The sequence below is a fragment of the Oncorhynchus keta genome, chromosome 7, assembly GCF_023373465.1.
Source record: "Oncorhynchus keta strain PuntledgeMale-10-30-2019 chromosome 7, Oket_V2, whole genome shotgun sequence".
NCBI classification, from domain to species: Eukaryota; Metazoa; Chordata; class Actinopteri; order Salmoniformes; family Salmonidae; genus Oncorhynchus; species Oncorhynchus keta.
In genome coordinates this window covers 31,468,785-31,492,323 of record NC_068427.1, presented here as the reverse complement: position 1 = coordinate 31,492,323, position 23,539 = coordinate 31,468,785, and the positions used below count along the sequence as shown (strand labels likewise).

The 23,539-nt window shown below is 41.7% G+C and overlaps 1 protein-coding gene across 2 annotated transcripts; it reads right to left on the bottom strand.

Moving 5' to 3' along the window:
- Positions 1-2,191: 2,191 nt before the first annotated feature.
- dnajc10 (DnaJ (Hsp40) homolog, subfamily C, member 10) lies at positions 2,192-22,703 on the bottom strand. 2 transcript variants are annotated; one of them, XM_035773964.2, is made up of 22 exons: positions 22,550-22,703; positions 21,844-22,148; positions 16,527-16,695; positions 16,319-16,369; positions 16,146-16,228; positions 15,803-15,934; positions 15,435-15,606; positions 15,248-15,291; positions 15,019-15,150; positions 14,735-14,824; positions 14,240-14,350; positions 14,019-14,133; positions 13,502-13,629; positions 11,489-11,605; positions 9,469-9,570; positions 9,102-9,257; positions 8,573-8,706; positions 8,298-8,351; positions 8,031-8,178; positions 6,727-6,849; positions 6,208-6,324; positions 2,192-4,876 (listed from the first exon to the last, which is right to left on the bottom strand). In XM_035773964.2, exons 2-22 carry the CDS (start codon positions 22,075-22,077, stop codon positions 4,865-4,867), a joined length of 2,424 nt encoding a protein of 807 aa, XP_035629857.1. In that variant the 5' UTR covers positions 22,078-22,148; positions 22,550-22,703; the 3' UTR covers positions 2,192-4,864. The 2 variants fall into 2 exon arrangements, with proteins under 2 accessions (XP_035629857.1, XP_052378540.1); XM_052522580.1 differs by lacking the exon at positions 2,192-4,876 and adding an exon at positions 5,345-5,486.
- Between the last annotated feature and the right edge of the window lie 836 nt (positions 22,704-23,539).

Below are 23,539 nucleotides of genomic sequence, written 5' to 3'. Positions count from 1 at the left end.
TCATGTTGGTGCTAGCAAGCAAGGTAGGTAGTGCTAACTATCAGTAAAGGCTGGGCTGCAGTGAGCTTCAATTGGTCAATAGCATCGCAATATCGCAGAGTATTTGCATAAGGTTCAGCTTTTACCAACTTTCGTCCTGCCTTGTTCACACCTCATGTTCACATCGCCCAACGATCCCCGCCCACTTCACTCCATTGAAATATGAATGGGACTACGTTGTTTCGTCGCCCAGATGGTGTTATGTGGAAATGCACTGTTAGGCCTAAATGAAATCAGATCAAGCGTTAACAAGCGACAGCAGATGTTTTGGGGTGATGCATTGGAGCCCTCAAATCGGTCAGCAGTTGTTCTTGCAATCATTGTCAGAAAGCCACACCCGCCCCACTTGCATTAAATGTTCAGAACGAGAATGTGTAGGCTGTATAGAAATAATGACATAATAGAAAATCATTAAAGGAACTAATGAGGGTTTCTATCATCCTAACGGAGTTTTAGATTACATCTCATGTTCCAGTGTTCCAACATGTAAATAAGGCTGCATGGGCTTACTGTTACACTGATTAGCATGAACTTTTGGGTGATTTTTCTTAATGTATTGTGTACTAACAAAGGCACACCTGAAACAATACCACCATGTACATTAGCCATTGATTTGTGCATCCCCCTACAGTAAAACTACAAGTTCAATCATATTATATTTGTTGAAGGTTTTTGGACATATGTTTCTGATAAGGGCCCATGATGTTCATGAAAGCCTACCCTACGGTGTCACAGGAAATGAAGAAGGGAAAGGAGACCCAGGAGACAGTTTTTCTTGTCAGCAGTTCCTTAGCGTGTGAAATACTGAGGTCAGTTATTCTTTAAGGCACTTTCTCACCACTGTCTGGCAGAGAGAGGACTGTAGATGGAGCACAGACAGTCAGAGTCATGGTTCTGGGTGCAGGCAACCTTTTGTTAGCAGATATTTGATAACACTGCACAGACGACAGGTCACCTTCATTTGTCATCCAAGAGCAATAGAGAGAAGGATAGAGAGAGGGCGGGAGAAGAAGATCTCTTGGAAGCAACAGGACCATGGAGTGTGTCACGCTAGAGTGAACAGCCATGACATGACACTGGTAACATTGTACTGTAATTCTAGCTTCTCCACTATAAAAAGTGATACAATAACAATCTATAATTTAAGCACAAAGTAATCTGCCCTGGAAGGGAAACTGGGTGTATTTAGATTTTTAAAAAATGTTTAACTCCACAGCAGATCATTTTCAGAGCCAATCTGATTGGTCAAAAGACCAAATTAGTGAAAAAAGATCATAATTGGGCTGCCTGTCTAAACTCAGCCCATGTGTCCTCTGAACCTTCTTGTTTCAAAATCAACTCAGTCAAAAGATGGCTATAATAAACTGTTCAAAGACATAAATGGATGAATTCCACATTTTGTAGCTAGTACTTTTTTTTATTTTATTTTTTTATTTATTTCACCTTTATTTAACCAGGTAGGCTAGTTGAGAACAGGTTCTCATTTGCAACTGCGACCTGGCCAAGATAAAGCATAGCAGTGTGAACAGACAACACAGAGTTACACATGGAGTAAACAATTAACAAGTCAATAAGTCAATTAACAAGTCACAGTAGGAAAAAAAGGGGGAGTCTATCTATATACATTGTGTGCAAAAGGCATGAGGGAGGCGAATAATTACAATTTTGCAGATTAACACTGGAGTGATAAATGATCAGATGGTCATGTACAGGTAGAGATATTGGTGTGCAAAAGAGCGGAAAAGTAAATAAATAAAAACTGTGGGGATGAGGTAGGTGAAAATGGGTGTGCTATTTACCAATAGATTATGTACAGCTGCAGCGATCGGTTAGCTGCTCAGCTAGCTAATGTTTGAAGTTGGTGACTTACACAGAAGTACAGTCAGCTTAAAATAGTTGGGATCCTATTTTTGAAATAGACAACATACAGAACATGTATTCTCAAACTTTGTACCAACCACAGTTTGCAGAATCCTCTTACAATAAGCAAAATATTGCTGGCATAAATAAGAACATATTCCTAATTATCCCGGTAATTGCATTGAAAGGGGATACCTAATCAGTTGTACAACAATGCATTCAACTGAAATGTGGCTTCAGCATTTAACCCAACCCCTCTGAATCAGAGATGAACTAGCAAAAGACAGTCGGCAACTGTAGAAACATTTTATTAGCAAGTTTTTCTTAAATGTTAACTCTGCATTGTTTGGAAAGGGCTCATAAGTAAGTATTTCACGGTAAAGTCTACAATGGTTGTATTCGGTGCAAGTGACAAATAAAATAAAATGTAATCTGAGCTAAACATGAGAAGACCAATACATTGTTCTGTTGCCATCTAGTGGATATTTTTAGAACTGATATAGTTAAATGGCATTTAAATATGCAGTGCATTTGGAAAGTACTCAGACCCCTTCCCTTTTTCCACATTGTTACGTTACAGCCTTATGCTAAAAACGGATTAAATACATTATTTCCCTCAAATCTACACACAATACCCCATAATGAGAAAACAAAAACAGCTTGACATTTTTTTGCAAATGTATTAAAAATGTAAAATAAAAACAGAAATACCTTATGTAAATAAGTATTCAGACCATTTGTTATGAGACTCGAAATTGAGCTCAGGTGCATCCTGTTTACATTGATCACCCATGAGATGTTTTCTACAACTTCACTGGAGTCCACCTGTGGTTAATTGCACTGATTGGACATGATTTGGAAAGGCACACATCTGTCTATATAAAAAGGTCCCACAGTTGACAGTGCATGTCAGAGCAAAAACCAAGACATGAGGCCGAAGGAATTGTTCGTAGAGCCCCGAGACAAGCTTGTGCAGAGGCACAGATCTGGGGAAGGGTACCAAAAAATTTCTGCAGCATTGAAGGTCCCCAAGAACACTGTGGCCTTATCATTCTTAACATGGAAGAAGTTTGGAACCACCAAGACTCTTCCTAGAGCTGGCAGCCCGGCCAAACTGAGTAATCGGAGGGGAAGGGCCTTGGTCAGGGAGGTGACCAAGAATCTGATGGTCACTCCGACAGAGCCCCTCTGTGAAGACGGGAGAACTTTCCAGAAGGACAACCATCTCTGCAGCATTCCACCAATCAGTTATTTATGGTAGAGTGGCCAGACAGAAGCAACTCCTCAGTAATAGGTACGACAGCAAACTTGGAGTTTGCCAAAAGGCACCTAAAGGACTCTGACCATAGGAAAACAAGATTCTCTGGTCTGATGAAACCAAGATCGATCTCTTTGGCCTGAATGCCAAGTGTCTGGAGGAAACGTGGCACCATCCCTACAGTGAAGCATGGTGGTGGCAGAATCATGCTGTGGAGATGTTTTTAGCGGCAGGGACTGAGACTAGTCAGGATTGAGGGAAAGACGAATGAAGCAAAGTACAGAGAGCTCCTGTAACGGATGTGAAACGGCTAGCTTAGTTAGCGGTGTGCGCTAAATAGCGTTTCAATCGGTTACGTCACTTGCTCTGAGACCTTGAAGTAGTAGTTCCCCTTGCTCTGCAAGGGCCGCGGCTTTTGTGGAGCGATGGGTAACGATGCTTCGAGGGTGACTGTTGTCGTTGTGTGCAGAAGGTCCTTGGTTCGCGCCCGGGTATGGGCGAGGGGACGGTTTAAAATTATACTGTTACACTCCTTGATGAACACCTGCTCCAGAGCACTCAGGACCTCACACATTTCTGAAAACCTGTTTTTGCTGTCATTATGTGGTATTTTGTGTAGATTGATAAGGAAAAACAACATAGAATTAGGCTGTAACAACAAAAATTGGAAAAAGGGGTCTGAATACCTCCCGAATACACTGTATATAGATTTTTTAAAACATGATATTTGCTCAATACAAGAGTCCGTGCAAAACCACTTGAAAGGAAAAGAAGGATACCCCTGTGGAGTGTCTTAAAGGGACACTATTCAGCATTGTAGTTTTCATTTTCAAGACTACAAGTTCCCACATAAGTTACTATCAAACATCATCCAAAGATAGTATTGTATTTTAAGTTGAAAATACCAGATTACAAAGACATTATATAAAACCGTGCTAGATTTCCCACATTTCTGGTATGACAGAAAACTTTTGCAAGACTGCATCATCCCACAACTAATCAAACCATTTCCATTCACATTTCAGTGATGGCAAACAGTAACATATCAATGAATGATGTGGCGTTAATTGGTAACATATGTTCTGTTAATTGTTTTCAGTGTACAGGATGTCTTTTCTAAACTGTGTTTGTGTATTTTACTGTATACGGAGGTTGCATACTGAACCCTGCTATCAGCAGACAAACAAATAGATTGGTATCATCATAATAATACAACCAACACAGCCAGTACAGTGTGGTCACTTCACAGAATGAATAAAACACTGTTCACTACACTCAAATGGTTCAAGTTGAATCAACAAGAAGCATTGACATTGGCAGGCGCATTATAAACTGAAACTGCCATTTTGTATCATAAATATAGGCATAAAATATCTTGTCCCCAACCTACATCAGACAGTACATTCAGATATCAGGCAGGTCGACACCTACCATATGGACACACTTCACCTATAGAACTAATAAAACCTAAGACAGCGAGTCAGTCTTTCCTTATCGTTGAATCAGTTGAGAAACAGGTTTGTTTTGACAGTACGACAACACTGAGGTAACCTTTCAATAACGTCTTCTTTCCTTGGCAGTAATCCTCCATGCAGAAACGAATCTCTTCTCAGAGTCTTTTTGTTTGTTAAGTGTGTGTGTGTGCGTGTGTCCATCCTTTATGTTTCCATAAGGAAAACCATCTCAGTGGAATCGACCCCCTTGAACTCACAATTCATCCTGCAGAAAGAGAGAGAAAAACAAAAAAAGAGAGAGTATGTGATTGTGGTTTGATACACTGAGCCAACTCAATCCAAAGTCACTTCAACTAACTATTAGCAGTTGAAAAATATGGCACATGGAAATCATAAGAGAGCTGTTTACAGAGACAGGTGGGATGGACAGAGTAGCTGAGGGGTGGGTTTATAAGTTAATGTTCGATAATAGTTGTGAGTGAAAACATGATGATGTATAAGTAATATCCATCTCAATGTAACGTATATCAAAATACTTTATTCTTGCTATGTAACTACTGTAAAAAATAAAAGCCACATATGTAAAATGTGTGTAGAATGTAGAGTGTATTCGGAACGTATTTAGACCCCTTCACTTTTTCCAAATGTTGTTTGTTACGTTACAGCCTTATTCTAAAATGGATTAAATGTTTTTTTTGCCCTCATCAATCTACACACAATACCCCATAATGACAAAGGGAAAACAGTTTGTTTTAGAAATACTTTATTTACATAAGTATTCAGACCCTTTGCTATGAGACTCAAAATTGAGCTCAGGTGCATCCTGTTTCCATTGATCATCCTTGAAATGTTTCTACAACTTGATTGGAGTCCACCTGTGGTAAATTCAATTGATTGGACATGATTTGGAAAGGCACACACCTGTCTATATAAGGTCCCACAGTTGACAGTGCATGTCAGAGCAAGAGCTCCGAAACAGGTTTGTGTCAAGAAACAGATCTGGGGAAGGGTACCAAAAATGTTTTGCAGCATCGAAGGTCCTCAAGAACAGTGGTCTCCATGATTCTAAAATGGAAGAAGTTTGGAACCACCAAGACTCTTCCTAGAGCTGGTAAAGGGTCTGAATAGTTATTTAAATCTGATTTTTTTTTTTTTTTTTTTATTGTTTTTTTGGTAAAAACCTGTTTTAGCTATGTCATTATGGGGTAGTGTGTGTAATTTGACGAGGGGAATTTTAAAAAATGTAATCAATTTTACAATCAGGCCGTAACATAACAAAATGTGGAAAAAGTAAAGAGCTCTGAATACGTAACAAAATGAAAATAAGTAAAAACTTTTATTTTAGTCCTCCGAAGAGGGTCGTGGAGGTGATGGATGGGCCTAAAAAATAAAAATAATACATTGAAAAAAAAGAAAAGTGTTAGCAGTCATCTTGCCTGAATTAGCTAAGCCAAAGCCAAAAACCCAAACTCTCACCTAAAAGTCTGTGCCAGAGAATAATATATTTCCGCTTGACTGCAAAAGGTAAGAGATAGCTACTAAGATTAAAAAGCAAAATGGTGATTGCGGAGTTTCTGAATTGCGTAAGATGCTTACCTTGAAGTTGTCCGCCTTGCCCTGTAACCATGGAGATAACTGCTGGAGCCTCTGGTGGAGGACGTCTGCAATGTTGTTAGCATCCCGGCTGTTGACGTGCTCCCCTCCCTGGTCGCGCTGGGGACAGAGGGATGAAAGGAGGAAGGGGTGGAAGGATGGATGGAGGGACGAGTTAGGGCACAGTGCTCTGGGGGACTGACTCCGCCTCTCTAATAATATAAATGGTATTATTAGGCAAGAGGTCCTCAAAGAAAAATACTACATCAAATATACAGTTAAACAAGTTTCAATGAGAATATCTAACTACTGGAACTTCTGATACATAGTAATCAAATGTATTTAACTTACAAATTGCAGCTTGTCCTCTAATAAGGACAAGAATAAGTAAGATAACGATAAGCTGCTATGATGAAAAACTCATTGCCGCCTCTTTGTCAGGTCGTTAATATGAAGTCTTCTAAATAACTTACCTGGATAAATAGATAACCCATTAAAAGTTACCAATCAGGAGTCTCTTACCTTCTTGGTGCCCAGGTATGGGTAGAATCGGACGCTGGGATAGGCTGTGATGCCAGCTGACTGACAGGTCTGGTAGTGGGCCTGACAGTCTACTTTCCCTGCCCTCACACTCCCTTTCACCATCTAGACAAAGAAGATTACATCAGAAAAAGCACAATTTTCCCTATGTAGTGCACTACTTTTGACCAGGGCCCATAGGGAGACCCATAACACTCTGGTCAAAAGCAGTGCACTACATAGTGAATAGGGTGCCATTTGGGAAGCAACCAAAGACATGGCCGCCCAGTTAATCAACACATTAGAACCACTACATTATCCATAGGGCTCTGGTCAAAAGTAGTGCACTACTGAATAGCACACAACTAAGGGCTGTTCTTAGCCAACAACGGTTAACTTAGTCACTTCAAACAGTGCAGCCCGAATAACAACAGTAGCAGCATTTGCATTTGTTTTGACATCCATAACAATGAGTTGACGAGGCAAGGTTTTGCCTGGCATAGAAAATATGCTCTCTCGTCAGGACACTGTTGTTCAGAGGAGCTAGCCAACACGGCTAACACAATCACTTCAAACTGAAGCTGGAAAGACTGTAAACTAGCTGAGCTTCATATGGTTTTACCTGTTTTCAATTGACATTTATTTGTATATATCCATAAAAATGATGCCAGCTGATTCATGATTTCGACTGGCGGAGAAACGCTGCCTGCTTGCATCTCTCGTCCCGACTCCGACACGTTCATTACTATGGGACAGCTGGAGATCCAATTTGAATATTGAAACAATGTTGCAAATGTCGGAGAGACAGACAGCAAGTTTTATACAAATCTCCGTTGTTGAAAATGAAATGTTAGTCTAAAAGAAATGTAAGAATGCCTAGATGCTTTTTATAGTGGAGATCAAGTTTATAAATTGCCTGGATGGGTTGACGAGACAGTGGATTGCGCAGTCAGATGGAACAGAGTAAATAGGCATTTTAACTTCATAGATTCAGCCAGTGGTAACTTGTGGAATAGACAGAGGCTAGAATGCGGTTTTAACCAATCAGCATTCAGGATTAGATCCACCCGTTGTATAAAGTACAATAACTTCGCTGTAGCATGAACATAACAATGTATTCATATTATAAGCATGAATAGGGGTGTCTCAGAGTAGATCAGTTGAGCCATTTATATCATAATAAATAAGATCAGCCTACATGGAAAGGGGATGCCTGATCCTAGATCAGCGCTCCTACTCTGATGCTTTATGAAAACGGGCCAGGAAACATGCGTTTGAGAGATGGAGGAGTGGAGAAAATATCTTACCCGAGCGAGGACCTCGAACTCTGGGGCAAAGTGCTGACATGGTCCACACCACGGAGCATAGAAGTCCACCACCCAGTGATCCTTCCCTCCTATTACCTTGTTCCTGAAGTCATCTGGAGTCAGATCCACTGATGCTCTTGGGAGAGTACTAAGACACAGACGGACACTGTATGAATTCCTTTCTGTTGACTACAAATCAGATACAAAGGTTCCAACAATGGTGACTGTTAAAAGGCTAGGACAGAAACACAGGAGGAGAGAACTTACCCCACAGCCCAGACTTTGAGAGAGTGAGCATCTCTGTGCCAGCCGTTGTAACTCCTGGTGAGAGAAATAAAAACAGCACTCTTATTTACAGACTGTACAACATAACTTAATGTAAACGTTACAATATCATTTAATGTACATTTTACAACATAACTTACTGTAAACTTTACAACATGTAAGCCATATGTATACTTTAAATCATGTAAACTTAGTGTAACCTGTAGAACACGTAAACAGTAACTATAGTAAGACTGAAAGAACAGTAAGGTACATACTGGTATAGGTCTCGTCGGTTGGCGTTCTGAGGGTAGAGGCGTATCTCAGGGTAGGCTCTGACACTCTCTCCTTGGCAGAAGGAGTGGTGTTTCTGACAGTCTACCGTCCCCACCTTTATCATACCATTCACCGCCTGAGAAGAGACATCAACAGACAGAAAACCAGGGAGAAAACAAATTATTCGCTAGAGTGAATTAACATTTAAAAAATCTTGACAAATGCATTAAGTTGGATTTGTTGATTACACCCACCCACCCTAGAATAAAATGAGATAATGCTAATATTTTATCATCTTGATAGATATCATGTATCTCTCCATCTATGCTAGATTCAAGCCCTCAATATCCAGAGAACACATCAGTGGAAGCTCTATTGCTGTACCTACTGAACTTACCTGTGCCATTCTCCTCCACTCCGGCAGCAGGGCCAGGCAGGGCCCACACCAGGGGGCAAAGAAGTCTACCATCCTACTGCCTATTACCTAGTAGGTATTCTATACAGCCTACCACCCTACAATCCACTACCTACCCGTGCCATCCTCCTCCACTCGGGCAGCAGGGCCTGACAGGGCCCACACCACGGGGCATAGAAGTCCACCATCCAGGTCTCGCTGTGTTTTCTCCTCTTCACTAGCTCTGCAAAGCTGTCTGGGTCCATGGTCACCACAGTGGGGTCGACCAAGTCCTGGAAGAGTGGGGAGAAAGAGGAGTCAGTAGGGATGTACTGTATAACAGTAACAGACAATTAAGGCTATTGGCAATGGGACGTTTCCTCCACAAGGTACATGAAGTAACTATGTTGAGTCTCTTAGTTTTAAACTTCTGTGGCACTATAAGCACTGGCTAGAAAGGAGATGGACCGATACTGTGAACTAGGCTAATGGTAAGCTTCTCACCTGTATGAACTCCAGGATTCCGTCAGCAGAGTGATGTCCCTCGTACTCATGGATGGAGGACTTGTTAAAGATTACCGTGGTCGGGTAGGCATGGATATTATACTGAAAACACAAACACAACATTACTGGTAGTTAGTACTACTTTTGATTAAATATCAAGGTGGTTGCGGAACCAGGCACATAGGACCGAAAACAGGTGGACCGAAAACAGGCACATATGTAACATACTGTATGTCCTAACTGTGGTAGCCACTGCCACTTTCAGTTATCCATCAAAACCACAAACATTTTTCATTTGGTTCACTCTCAGGGATGTGATCAGGATATAAAATAGAACATCTTTATTTTGGCCAGGAAAAGTGGATACTGAGCTCACCACACAATCACAGGTGACAGGGCTAGAATGATGGCCCTAGTATGGCTCTATGCCACTGCCAGAGGAATGATAGCCCTACGGCTAGCCTTGCTACAACACAGCCAGAGGAATGATAGCCCTACGGCTAGCCTTGCTACAACACAGCCAGAGGAATGACAGCCCTACGGCTAGCCTTGCTACAACACAGCCAGAGGAATGATAGCCCTACGGCTAGCCTTGCTACAACACAGCCAGAGGGAATGATAGCCCTACGGCTAGCCTTGCTACAACACAGCCAGAGGGAATGATAGCCCTACGGCTAGCCTTGCTACAACACAGCCAGAGGAATGACAGCCCTACGGTTAGCGTTGCTACAACACAGCCAGAGGAATGATAGCCCTACGGCTAGCCTTGCTACAACACAGCCAGAGGAATGATAGCCCTACGGCTAGCCTTGCTACAACACAGCCAGAGGGAATGATAGCCCTACGGCTAGCCTTGCTACAACACAGCCAGAGGAATGACAGCCCTACGGCTAGCCTTGCTACAACACAGCCAGAGGAATGATAGCCCTACGGCTAGCCTTGCTACAACACAGCCAGAGGAATGACAGCCCTACGGCTAGCCTTGCTACAACACAGCCAGAGGAATGATAGCCCTACGGCTAGCCTTGCTACAACACAGCCAGAGGAATGATAGCCCTAAGGCTAGCCTTGCTACAACACAGCCAGAGGAATGACAGCCCTACGGCTAGCCTTGCTACAACACAGCCAGATGAATGATAGGGCTACGGCTAGCCTTGCTACAACACAGCCAGAGGAATGATAGCCCTACGGCTAGCCTTGCTACAACACAGCCAGAGGAATGATAGCCCTACGGCTAGCCTTGCTACAACACAGCCAGAGGAATGATAGCCCTACGGCTAGCCTTGCTACAACACAGCCAGAGAAATGATAGCCCTACGGCTAGCCTTGCTACAACACAGCCAGAGGAATGATAGCCCTACGGCTAGCCTTGCTACAACACAGCCAGAGGAATGACAGCTCTACTATGCCTATATGCCACACAGCCCAGAGGAAAGCAGTAAAAATGCTAAAGTAATAAATAAAAACGCCTTTGTTGATACTACTCATACCAAGTTCATTGAATGAAACGCGTATTATTTACTTCAATCATAAATACCTTCGTCAGGGTAGCCTAGTGGTTAGAGCGTTGGACTAGTAACCAGAAGGTTGCAAGTTCAAACCCCCGAGCTGACAAGGTACAAATCTGTCGTTCTGCCCCTGAACAGGCAGTTAACCCACTGTTCCTAGGCCGTCATTGAAAATAAGAATTTGTTCTTAACTGACTTGCCTGGTTAAATAAAGGTAAAATTAAAATGAGAAATTATGTCATACAGTAGGGACATAGTTAAACTCTGGGAGCAACAGTCTTGCATGGCTGGCTCCGCAATACTAGCCAAGTTGGCAGTCTTCTTAGCTAACATTCCACTAATTTCACACCGCATCATATGCACACGACATGGAGTACAAGAAGAAGAATGCTAGCTGAACAGACTGGCAACCAGGCTCTCTCAATACATCTAAGCAGATATTGTGGAATACATAGAAGAATAGCACATCTAGGCGGTTTGGGTTTACTATGCTATGTTCTCCCGACACTCACCGTGCTGCAGAGTCTTTCGTGCACGGTGCAGTCCAGCGTTCCAAACTTCATCTGACCAAACAGCTGGATCGAGGCTTTCCTCAGCTCAGGGAGGAGAGCACGACAGGGCGGACACCACTACAAGGAAACCGTATATTAGTATTTGTTCATGGACCTCACCCAATGTCTCAGCCAACTCAACAGGATCTAGTCCACTTTACACAACAATAGAGTCTGTTTACTTTCAGGGATTAATGTTAGTCACCAACAGATTATTATTTTAATAGCCACACCTAGTTCATGACTACCAACCCGTAGCACTCACATCTGTAGCCATGAAGTGCTATCCCAAACACCCTAGACCCACTCCAATTTGCATATTGCCCCAACAGATCCACAGATGATGCAATCTCTATTGCACTCCACACTGCCCATTCCCACCAGGACAAAAGGAACACCTATGTGAGAATGCTATTCATTGACGACAGCCCAGCGTTCAACACCATAGTGCCCTCAAAGCTAATCACTAAGCTAAGGACCCTGGAACTAAACACCTCCCCCTGCAACTGGATCCTGGACTTCCTGACGGTCTGCCCCCAGGTGGTAAGGAACAACACATCCGTCATGCTGATCCTCAACACGGGGGCCACTCAGGGGTGCATGCCCCTGTAGCCCCCTCCTGTACTCCCTGTTCATTCATGACTGCATGGCCAGGCACGACTCCAACACTATCATCACGTTTGCCGATGACACAAGTGGCCTGATGACCGACAACGACGAGACAGCCTATAGGGAGGTCAGAGACCTGGTTGTGTGGTGCCAGGACAACAACCTCTCCCTCAACGTGATCAAGACAAAGGAGATGATTGTGAACTACAGGAAATGGAGGACCGAGCATGCCCCAATTCTCATCAACAGGGCTGGAGTGGAGTAGGTTGAGAGCTTCAATTTCCTTGGTGTCCACATCACCAACAAGCTAAAATGGTCTAAACACACTAAGACAGTCGTGAAGAGGGCACGACGAAATCTATTCCCCTCATGATACTGAAAAGATTTGGCATGGGTCCTCAGATCCTCAAAAGGTTCTACAGCTGCAACATCGAGAGCATCCTGACTGGTTGCATCACTGCCTGGTATGTCAACTGCTTGGCCTCCGACCGCAAGGCACTACAGAGGGTAGTGCGTACGGCCCAGTACATCACTGGGGCCAAGCTTCCTGCCATCCAGGACCTCTATACCAGGTCGTATCAGAGAAAGGGCCAAAAAATTGTGAAAGACTCCAGCCACCTTAGTCAGACTGTTCTCTCTGCTACCGCACGGCAAGCGGTACCGGAGCACCAAGTCTAGGTCCAAATGGCTTCTTAACAGTTTCTACCTCCAAGCCATAAGACTCCTGAATAGCTAATCAAAGGGCTCCTTAACAGCTTCTACATCCAAGCCATAAGACTCCTGAACAGCTAATCCAAGTGCTTCTTAACAGCTTCTACCCCCAAGCCATAAGACTCCTGAATAGCTAATCAAAGGGCTCCTTAACAGCTTCTACATCCAAGCCATAAGACTCCTGAACAGCTAATCCAAGTGCTTCTTAACAGCTTCTACCCCCAAGCCATAAGATTCCTGAATAGCTAATCAAAGGGCTACCCAAACCCCTCTATTATGCTGCTGCTACTCTGTTTATTATCTATGCAAAGTCACTTTAACTCTACCTACATATTACCTCAATTACCTTGACTAACCGGTCCCCCCGCACATTGACTATGTAACGGTACCCCCTGTATATAGTCTTGCTATTGTTATTTTACTGTTTAATTATTTGTAACTTTTATTTTATATTTTTTACTTAATACTTATTTTTTCATTGTCCGGTAAGGGCTTGTAAGTAAGCATTTCACTGTAAGGTCTACACCGGTTGTATTCGGCGCATGTGACAAATACAATATGATTTGATCTTTCAAATACATGTCAACACGTAGTCAACTGTGAACATCGATAAGCAAGTAGAGTATTAGTCACTAACATTAGGCTGATACTTACAGGAGCAAAGAAGTCAACTAGCCAGGGCTCCTTTCCATCACTGGGGAAGTTCTCTGGTCTCAGAGTGGTGACATGGGCGCTGACACTCTCCTTAGCAAATGCTATGATGTTATACAGCACATCCTTCCCTGGGAGAACAGAAACAGTTTATTTGCCATTTATAAGAAATAGATTGCAAATCTTACTCACTCAAGCTCTCATGAAAAACAAAACAAGAAAAATGTACAAATAATTGTGTTAAACTAGGAAAGTCAGTTACGAACAAATTCTAATTTATAATGACAGCCTACCCCGGCCAAACCCGGACGACACTGGGCCAATTGTGCGCCGCCCTATGGGACACCCAATCACGGCCGGATGTGATGCAGCGTCTTAGACCACTGCACCACTCGGGAGCCCCCCCGAGTAGATATACAAATGTCCATATGTATACAACAACCAGTGAAAAGGAAAGCCAAGTGAAATACAGAGAAAAAAATACCAAAATCGATTGAGTTCGAATAAGACGCTGACTTACCATGGTGGATCTCAAAGTCATGAATCCCAAGGCCTTTGAAGACAGCGATACAGGGCTTTTGAATGTAGAATGAGACACATAGTTCTGAGTCAGTAAGGCAGTCCACCTTTCCCACCTGAGAAAAAGCACAGAGTACTGGCAGTATTAAACATCCAGACTGAATCAGTGACGTGAATGAACAGTGAATCAGAGCGATATTCATTGTGGATTTCAGACCTTACCTGTATGTGGGCTGCCTTCAGAAGAGCCTTGAGCTTCTTATACTCATGAGATGCCATGGTCTTCTGTCCGAAAGAAAAACTGACCAGCCACCGATGATGGGCCAGTTTACTCTACAGAGACCGATGGAGAATAGAATAGAACACAATAACTGTATTTTTCCTAAATATTTCAGCATCACCACGAAAGGTGTTTTCCTCAACTGAAATCATGTCAGACAACAGATTATTTCATGTCAAATATATGTGGTTATTTTTAGTAGGTAGGTATATTATTACTAGGAAGAGGAAAGGACATCAGCACACCACTCAAACATCCACAACATTCGAGTCTGCCTTCAACAACTGAGTCTGCCTCTCACAGATTGGACAGCACAGAGGACGCTGCACTAAGACATAATCCCCCCCAGACACAATAAATATATGGTGGTACAAGATGACAATACAGATGATTTTGACTGTACCTTAGATTTGATTATTGGGTTATTATTACTGTACCTGGAAGGTTTCCTTAGTAAGAGCCTCCAGGTCAGGCAGATGCTGCATCACCTCTCCATAGATCTCTCTGGTATCCAAACTCTGCAGGAACTGTTGTGATGAAACAGAACAGTCATGATTCTATCATCTCATGTCAATAAAATAAAAAGTGTTCTCTAAGCCATGTATGGTGAGGCTTCTTGATAAACCCATCCTGGGTTTCTCCTTCTCACTTACAAATACATTTCATGTTATGCATTGTTTTTAGTGTACGCAAACAAAACTAAAACATGGGCCTCTCTTACCAGCACGCTGCCCTTGTTCTTCAGTGAACTGCCGGGGGGGAAGAAGGCTGTGGTGCTGGTGGTCACCTCAAAGCTGTCACACAACTCAGCCTGTGTTGAGCAGTCCATCCAGCCCACGTTCACTAGACCTTCCTGAAGAGAACACAAGAGAAGAGACATATTTCAGTCACAATAACAATGTATGCTCATGGGAAGGTAAACATACAGCATGGGTTCAATGAGGACTTACCAACATTCCTGATAATTTTTGCCTCGTCTGTGACTCTAGACAGTCTATGAAGAGATCAAACACAGATCATATTTTAACTGTATAGAAAATACAATTCCTACCATATTGGTTTCACTACTTTGACTAAAAGTCTCTATTTGTAAACATGACAAAGCATCTCAACGTAACCCTTAACAGCCCGTCTTACCTCCAGAGTCAGCACAGAAGGTGATCAGCCATCCAACTCCAGATGAAAATGCTGCCTCAATCTCAGTGAAGACATTGCCTTGCCACAGCTCTGTAACTCTGCTCTTCACAAATTGCATGCCAAACTTAGTCAAACTCTCCTTGGCCCTATCTCCAAAGTATTTCTCTGGATTCTATTGGGACGACAGAAAGGGATGCGTTTTAGAGGGTTGTTCCTAACACCATGAGCAGTGAGTGATACGTAGCCTGTTTAAAACAGATTGAACGATGTGCTAAAACCATGGTGAGTGTAGCATTCAGTCTAGTTTAACCAGGCTACGTGATGCATGACACAGCTATCCTAAAAGACAGCTGTGACGTTTCTCCTACCATTCCAGCTTTGTAAATGTAGAGGCTGGGGTAGCTGTTGATGCCTTTGCTGCGACACAGTCTGTTGTTGTCTCCACAGTTCACTGCTCCTATCCTGATCACTCCATCCATCTCCTTGGCAAACTCCCTCCACTGCGGTCACACACACAAAGTAACATAATATTTTGAAATATTAAACATAGATAACAAGTATCAAAAGATAAATGAAGACGACTTAAACAAAGGTACCATCTGCAATATCTACCACTGTTCAATTGACATTTTAATTAAGTATATGAAACAACCAATGAATAGCAGAAAATATTGCAGAATGCACTTTTACAGTGAGTGAGGAAAGTATTACCGTGGGAGCCAGCTCGTGACAATGATGGCAACGAGGGAAGTAGAAGTTGACAAACCATAGTTCCCCGGAGTTCACTGCTGCATCTATAGTAGTAGAGTCAGTATCATAACAACAAACATACCCCAACCAGAAAGGATGGCTCTGAAGGTTCGGAATAGTGTGACATCACTTACCGAAGTCTCCCCTATCTAAAGTGACAATCTCTAGGTCATCATCGTAGATACCTGCAGAAAGAGTAAGATGACAAGTCACACCAACGTCCTGAGGAAATGACTGAAAATGTTGCATGTTAGCAGTGGCCTATCAATCCCCTTTCTTCATATTTCTTGTCAATGTTTACATTTCACATTCTTAGACTACTCCAAAAGAAAAAAGATTTACCAAATTCATTTCTATAGTAGTTCCAGCTCTCATATCGCCCTCCTCCCTGCTGCTCATCCTGCAGACCCTTCTCTCCATACTTGTCATACTTCTTCCTCAGATCGTCATCCTTCAGAACTTCATAGGCTCGGGTTACCTTCAGGAACTTGTCATGGGCAGTTTCATCATGCTGGACAGAGCAACAAATTAAGTACTGGACTTTGTAGAAAATATCTAGCCTGCTACCAGACGTGGTTGTGCCGTTTTGTTGTGACAATGACCATAGAATTAAGAAAAATAGCAAAAACAGATCTGGGACCAGTCTAGGAAATCACCAGTATGTTGTGATATGTTATAGCCAATGATAAGTTACATTTTAACATGTTATAACACACACAGTCAAAAGTTTGAACACACCTACTCATTCAAGGGTCTTTCTTTATTTTTTACTAGTTTCTACATTGTAGAATTATAGTGAAGACATCAAAACTATGAAACAACCCCAAAAAGTGTTAAACAATTCTTCAAAGTAGCCACCCTTTGCCTTGATGACAGCTTTGCACACTCTTGGCATTTCTCAACCAGCTTCATGAGGTAGTCACCTGGGATGCATTTCAATTAACAGGTGTGCCTTGTTAAAAAGTTAATTTGTGGCCTTCCGGGTGACGCAGTGGTCTAGGGCACCAGAGACTCTGGGTTCGAGCCCAGGCTCTGTCACAGCCAGCCGCGACCGCGAGGTCCATGGGGGGACGCACACCAATGTGTCGGAGGAAACAGTGTGCACCTGGCGGTCATATTATGGCAAGAACAGCTCAAATAAGTAAAGAGAAACGACAGTCCATCTTTACTTTAAGACATAAAGGTCAGTCAATCCGTAAAATTTCAATAACTGAAAGTTTCTTCAAGTGCAGCAGCAAAAACCATTAAGCGCTAGGAGGAAACTGGCTCTCATGAGGATCGCCACAGGAAAAGAAGACCCAGAGTTACCTCTTCTGCAGAGTATGCGTTCATTAGAGTTACCAGCCTCAGAAATCTGCAATTAACTGCACCCAAGATTGCAGCCCAAATAAATGCTTCAGAGTTCAAGTAACAGATACATCTCTACTAGAGGTCGACCGATTATGATTTTTCAATGCAGATACATATTATTGGAGGACCAAAAAAAGCAGATACCGATTTAAAATCGGCCTATATATATTTTCTGGCAAAGAAGGGGGTCGAGTGATAAATGTCAGATATGTGAACTAATAAAGGGGCTCTGCCCGATCACTAAAATGGCCACCCCGATCAGAACTACAGATCACAAAATGTCCGACTGCCAAAACTACAATTCTCAGAAGCAAGGGGAACCCTCAGAAGGTGGGGCCAATCCACAGATAAGGGGTCAAGACAAACCAGGAAGAGAGAGAGAAAGGGCTGGAAGGATCTGTGAACCGTAGAGAATGATATATATATATATATATATAGGCTGGATTTACCATGTATGAGCTGACTGTTTGGACTAACCTGTTGGCGTTTGGACCTCGACCTACCGAAAACCTGATTCGTGTACCGAACCCTGCTATCCTTGATCTTGCCTGCGGCCTGGGTGGACCAGAACGGAGAAACAAGCACACAGGTACTGTCCTGTTCGAAATAACTCTGTGATTTTGCTGACAGTTTCCCACTTAATTTGTGACAAACGCTCCTAATCTTGAAGAGATTTGCCACAATATATTTGTTGTAATTGTCATTACTACAATACTGAATGAACAATGAACACATTTGAACTAAAATCTATTTAGTCTTAAATAAATAATGCAAAGTGTTGGAAAGTAAAAGTGCAATATGTGCCATGTAAAAATCCAACGTTTAAGTTCCTTGCTCAGAACATATGAAAGCTGGTAGTTCAATATTTCCAGTTCTTCAATATTCCCAGTTAAGAAGTTTTAGGTTGTAGTTATTATAGGAATTATGACGCGTTGACTATCTCTCTATACCTTAGTATTTCTCTCTAGTACTTTAGTATTGCCAGCCTAATCTCGGTAGTTGATAGGCTTGAAGTCATAAACAGTGCTGTATGTCAAGCATTGCCAAGAGCTGCTGGCAAATGCAGTAGTGCTGTTTGAATGAACGAGCCTGTTGCTGCCTACCACCGCTCAGTCAGACTGCTCTATGAAATAAGACTTCATTATAATATAATAAACACAGAAATAAGAGCCTTTGGTCATTAATATGGTAAAATCCGGAAACTATCATTTAGAAAACAAAGCGTTTATTCTTTCCGTGAAATACGGAACTGTTCCGTATTTTATCGAACGGGTGGTAACCCCAAATCTAAATATTGCTGTTACATTGCACAACCTTCAATGTTTGTCATAAATACATACAATTCTGGCAAATGAATTATGGTCTTTGTTAGGAAGAAATGGTCTTCACACAGTTCGTAAAGAGCCAGGCAACCCAAACGGTTGCATATACCCTGACTCTGCTTGCACTGAACGCAAGAGAAGTGAAACAATTTCCCTCATTAACATTGCCTGCTAAAATGAATTTATTTTAACTAAATATGCAAGTTTAAAAAATATATACTTCTGTGTATTGATTTTAAGAAAGGCATTGATGTTTACGGTTAGGTACATTTGTGCAACGATTATGCAATTTTGTTAAATCTTTACTCTTTTGGCGAAGTTGAAGTAGGCTGTGATTCGATAATAAATTAACAGGAACGGCATTGATTATATGCAACGCAGGACAAGCTAGTCAACCTAGTAATATCATCAACCATGTGTAGTTAACTAGTGATTATGTGAAGACTGAATGTTTTTTACAAGTTAAGTTTAATGCTAGCTAGCAACTTACCTTGGCTCCTTGTAGCCACAAGGTCCTTTTGACGCTGCACTCGCGTAACAGGTCGTCAGCCTGCCATGCAGTTTCCTCGTGGATTGCAATATAATTGGCGCCCAAAAAGTCAGATTGCCGATTTGTTATGAAAACTTGAAATCGGCCCCAATTAAATCGGCAAACCTCTAATTTCAACATCGACTGTTCAGAGGAGACTGCGTGAATTAGGCCTTCATGGTCAAATTGCTGCAAAGAAACCACTATTAAAAACGACACCAATATGAAGAAGAGACTTGCTTCGGCCAAGAAACACGAACAATGGACATTACACCGGAGGAAATGTGTCCTTTGGTCTGGAATCCAAATTGGAGATTTTTGGTTCCAACCGCGCCGTGTCTTTGTGAGATGCGGTGTGGGTGAATGGAGGATCTCCGCTAGAGGTCGACCGATTAATCGGAATGGCCGATTACTTAGGGCCGACTTCAAGTTTATAGCAATCGGAAAATCTGTATTTTTGGACATTTTTTTTTTTTACACCTTTATTTAATCTTTATTTAATTAGGCAAGTCAGTTAAGAACAAATTCTTATTTTCAATGATGACCTAGGAACGGTGGGTTAATTGCCTCGTTCTGGGGCAGAAGGACAGATTTTCACTTTGTCAGCTCGGGGGATCCAATCTTACAGTTAACTAGTCCAACGCAATAACGAGCTGCCTCTCTCTCGTTGCACTCCACAAGGAGACTGCCTGTTACGCGAATGCAGTAAGCCAAGGTAAGTTGCTGGCTAGCATTAAACTTATCTTTAAAAAAAACAATCAATCAATCATAATCACTAGTTAACTACACATGGTTGATGATATTACTAGATATTATCTAGCGTGTCCTGCATTGCATATAATCTGACTGAGCATACAAGCATACAAGTATCTAAGTATCGGACTGAGCGGTGGTAGGCAGAAGCAGGCGCATAAAAACATTCATTCAAACAGCACTTTCGTGCGTTTTGCCAGCAGCTCTTTGTTGTGCGTCAAGCATTGCGCTGTTTATGACTTCAAGCCTATCAACTCCCTAGATGAGGCTGGTGTCACCGAAGTGAAATGGTTGGCTAGTTTGTGCGCGTTTCAAACGTCACTCGCTCTGAGCCTGTGATTGTTTCCCTTGCTCTGCATGGTGGTGTTGTCGTTGTGTTCCTGGTTCGAGCCCAGGGAGGATCGAGGAGAGGGACGGAAGCTATACTGTTACACTGGCAATACTAAAGTGCCTATAAGAACATCCAATAGTCAAAGGTTAATGAAATACAAATGGTATAGAGGGAAATAGTCATATAATATAATTCCAATAATAACTACTACCTAAAACTTCTTACCTGGGAATATTGAAGAACTGGAAATATTGAACTACCAGCTTTCATATGTTCTGAGCAAGGAACTTAAACGTTTGGATTTTTACATGCACATATTGCACTTTTACTTTCTCTAACACTTTGCATTATTTAAAAGGAACCACCAGCTTTCATATGTTCTCATGTTCTGAGCAAGGAACTTAAACGTTAGCTTTCTTACATAGCACATATTGCACTTTTACTTTCTTCAACACTTTGTTTTTGCATTATTTAAACCAAAATGAACATGTTTCATTATTTATTTGAGGCTAAATTGAACTTGATGTATTATATTAAGTTAAAATAAGTGTTCATTCAGTATTGTTGTAAATGTCATTATTACAAATGAATAAAAACATTTTTTTATTTTAAAATCGGCCGATCAATCAGTAGCGGCTTTTAAACTCCAATAATCGGAATCGGTTGAAAAATCATAATCGGTCGATCTCTAATCTCCGCATGTGCATTTCCCACCGTAAACCATGGAGGAAGAGGTGTGATCGTGTGGGGTGCTTTGCTGGTACCACTGTCAGTGATTTACTTAGAATTCAAGGCACACTTAACCAGCAGGGCTACCACAACATTCTGCAGTGATAAGCCATCCCATTTGGTTTGGGCTTAGTGGGTCTACCACTTGTTTTTCAACAGGACAATGACCCAACACACCTCCATGCTGTGTAAGGGCTATTTGATCAAGGAGAGTGATGGAGTGCTGTATCAGACGACATGGCCACCACAATCACCCGACCTCAACCAAATTGAGATAATTTGGGATGAATCAGACCGCAGAGTGAAGGAAAAGCAGCCAACAAGTGCTCAGCATATGCGGGAACTCCTTCAAGACTGTTGGAAAAGCATTCCAGGTGAAGCTGGTTGAGAGAATGCCAAGAGTGTGCAAAGCTGTCATCAAGGCAAAGGGTGGCTACTTTGAAGAATTTCAAATATATTTTGGTTTAATTTGTTAAACTTTTTGTTACTACATGATCCCATTTCTGTTATTTCTTAATTTTGATGTCTTCACTCCAACAATACAACAGAAAATAGTAAAAAATAAAGGAAAACACTTGAATGAATAGGTGTTCTAAAATTTGACAGGTAGTGTATATCTATCTATCTATAGGGCAGGCTACTCACTGGGTTTTTATCCGGGTGCATGATCAGAGCTAGCTTTTTGAAGGCTTGTCGTATCTCTCTGGTTGTTGCTTCTCTGGACACCTTCAATAACTTATAGTAATCCTCATCAGAGGACACAGAAGTTACCAGACAACTGAAGACAATCAGTGATCCCAGCAACATCCTGCTCCAAGGCATCTGCTGATTCTGAACTTGAAAAGCTTGTCGCGATTTTGCTGGCGATAGAGATTCCATTGCCACAGGTCTCAGTTAACACAGTGTTTCAGTGCTGAATCTCTGAAGTTGTTAGTGTCACACACCTCACGCTAGGTAGGATAAGATAACAATAATTCCAAAGTGATTTTTCAGAAAGTGTTTTCAACTAGAGACAAGATTGCATGGTGACAAAATGTGCCAAGTTAGCAAGCTAAAACAAATTAAACTAGCCAACTAGCTATGAACACATATGTAACACTTATTTAAATCAGATTATTGTTTCTTCGTAGAAACGCCAGATCATAATCATAAAATAAATTACTTCTTTAAAAGCGGTTCTGTAAAGCTAGCTAGCTCTATCGGTAGAGCCCACACTAGCTGCCTAACAAGCAACGTTAGCTAGCTAAGTTAATGTTATTGCAGCTACCTACCTCATCATTGAGATCAGATATTTTCTCTACGCATTATCTATGAAATGCACATACTCTGAAATCTTGCAAAATAACGTTACCTTGACCGAGTGAATTGTTGGCCCACTTCTTATCCGGGTTTGGGTCCGGGAGTCGCCGGGTGGTAAGTGTTGAGTTGGCTAAACTAACTAGAATCTTCACGGTGGTTGAGTGACGTAATCACGCCCGGAAACAGAGCCTCTGCCCATAACGGTTGTCACTAGTTACCACCAATGAATTTGCTTTTTGATCTTAATTTAAGGTTAGGGTTAGAAATAAGGTTGGAAGTGTGGTTAACGTTACGGTTAAAGCTGGGGTTAGGTTTAAAATCACCTCATCTCTCTCTGCATGTCTCATTGTGCCCTGATAGACCTGTATCCCTCTGATCCCTTTGTTCGAGTTCACAAGCAACCTTTTCATTAACAGTGTTTTTGAGCTATAGGCTATACAGTGTTCCACAACAAGAAACATACTGTATAATGAGTTGCAGTCAAATGTTTGGACACACCTACTCATTCCAGGGTTTTTCTTTATTTAATTATTTTCTACATTGTAGAAATAGGTGAAGAAATCAAAAATATGAAATAACATATATGGAATAATGTAGTAACCAAAAAAGTGTAAAACAAATCAAAATATATTGGAGATTCTTCAAAGTAGCCACCATTTGATTCTTCAAAGTAGCCACCTGGAATGTATTTCAATCAACAGGTGTCCCTTGCTAAAAGTTAATTTGTGGAATTTCTTTCCTTCTTCAAATCAAATCAAATCAAATTATTTGTCACATACACATGGTTAGCAGATGTTAACGCGAGTGTAGCGAAATGCTTGTGCTTCTAGTTCCGACAATGCAGTAATAACCAACAAGTAATCTAACTAACAATTCCAAAACTACTGTCTTATACACAGTGTAAGGGGATAAAGAATATGTACATAAGGATACATGAATGAGTGATGGTACAGAGCAGCATAGGCAAGATACAGTAGATGGTATCGAGTACAGTATATACATATGAGATGAGTATGTAAACAAAGTGGCATAGTTAAAGTGG

What these genes read in the sequence shown, in the direction of transcription:
- dnajc10 (XM_052522580.1), bottom strand. Translation starts at nt 22,077, where the DNA reads ATGGAATCTCTATCGCCAGCAAAATCGCGACAAGCTTTTCAAGTTCAG. An exon ending in ACATTTACAAAGCTGGAATG is followed by an intron (nt 15,607 to 15,802) that starts GTAGGAGAAACG and finishes TCGTCCCAATAG; the next exon opens with AATCCAGAGAAATACTTTGG. An exon ending in AAAAATTATCAGGAATGTTG is followed by an intron (nt 15,151 to 15,247) that starts GTAAGTCCTCAT and finishes TGTTCTCTTCAG; the next exon opens with GAAGGTCTAGTGAACGTGGG.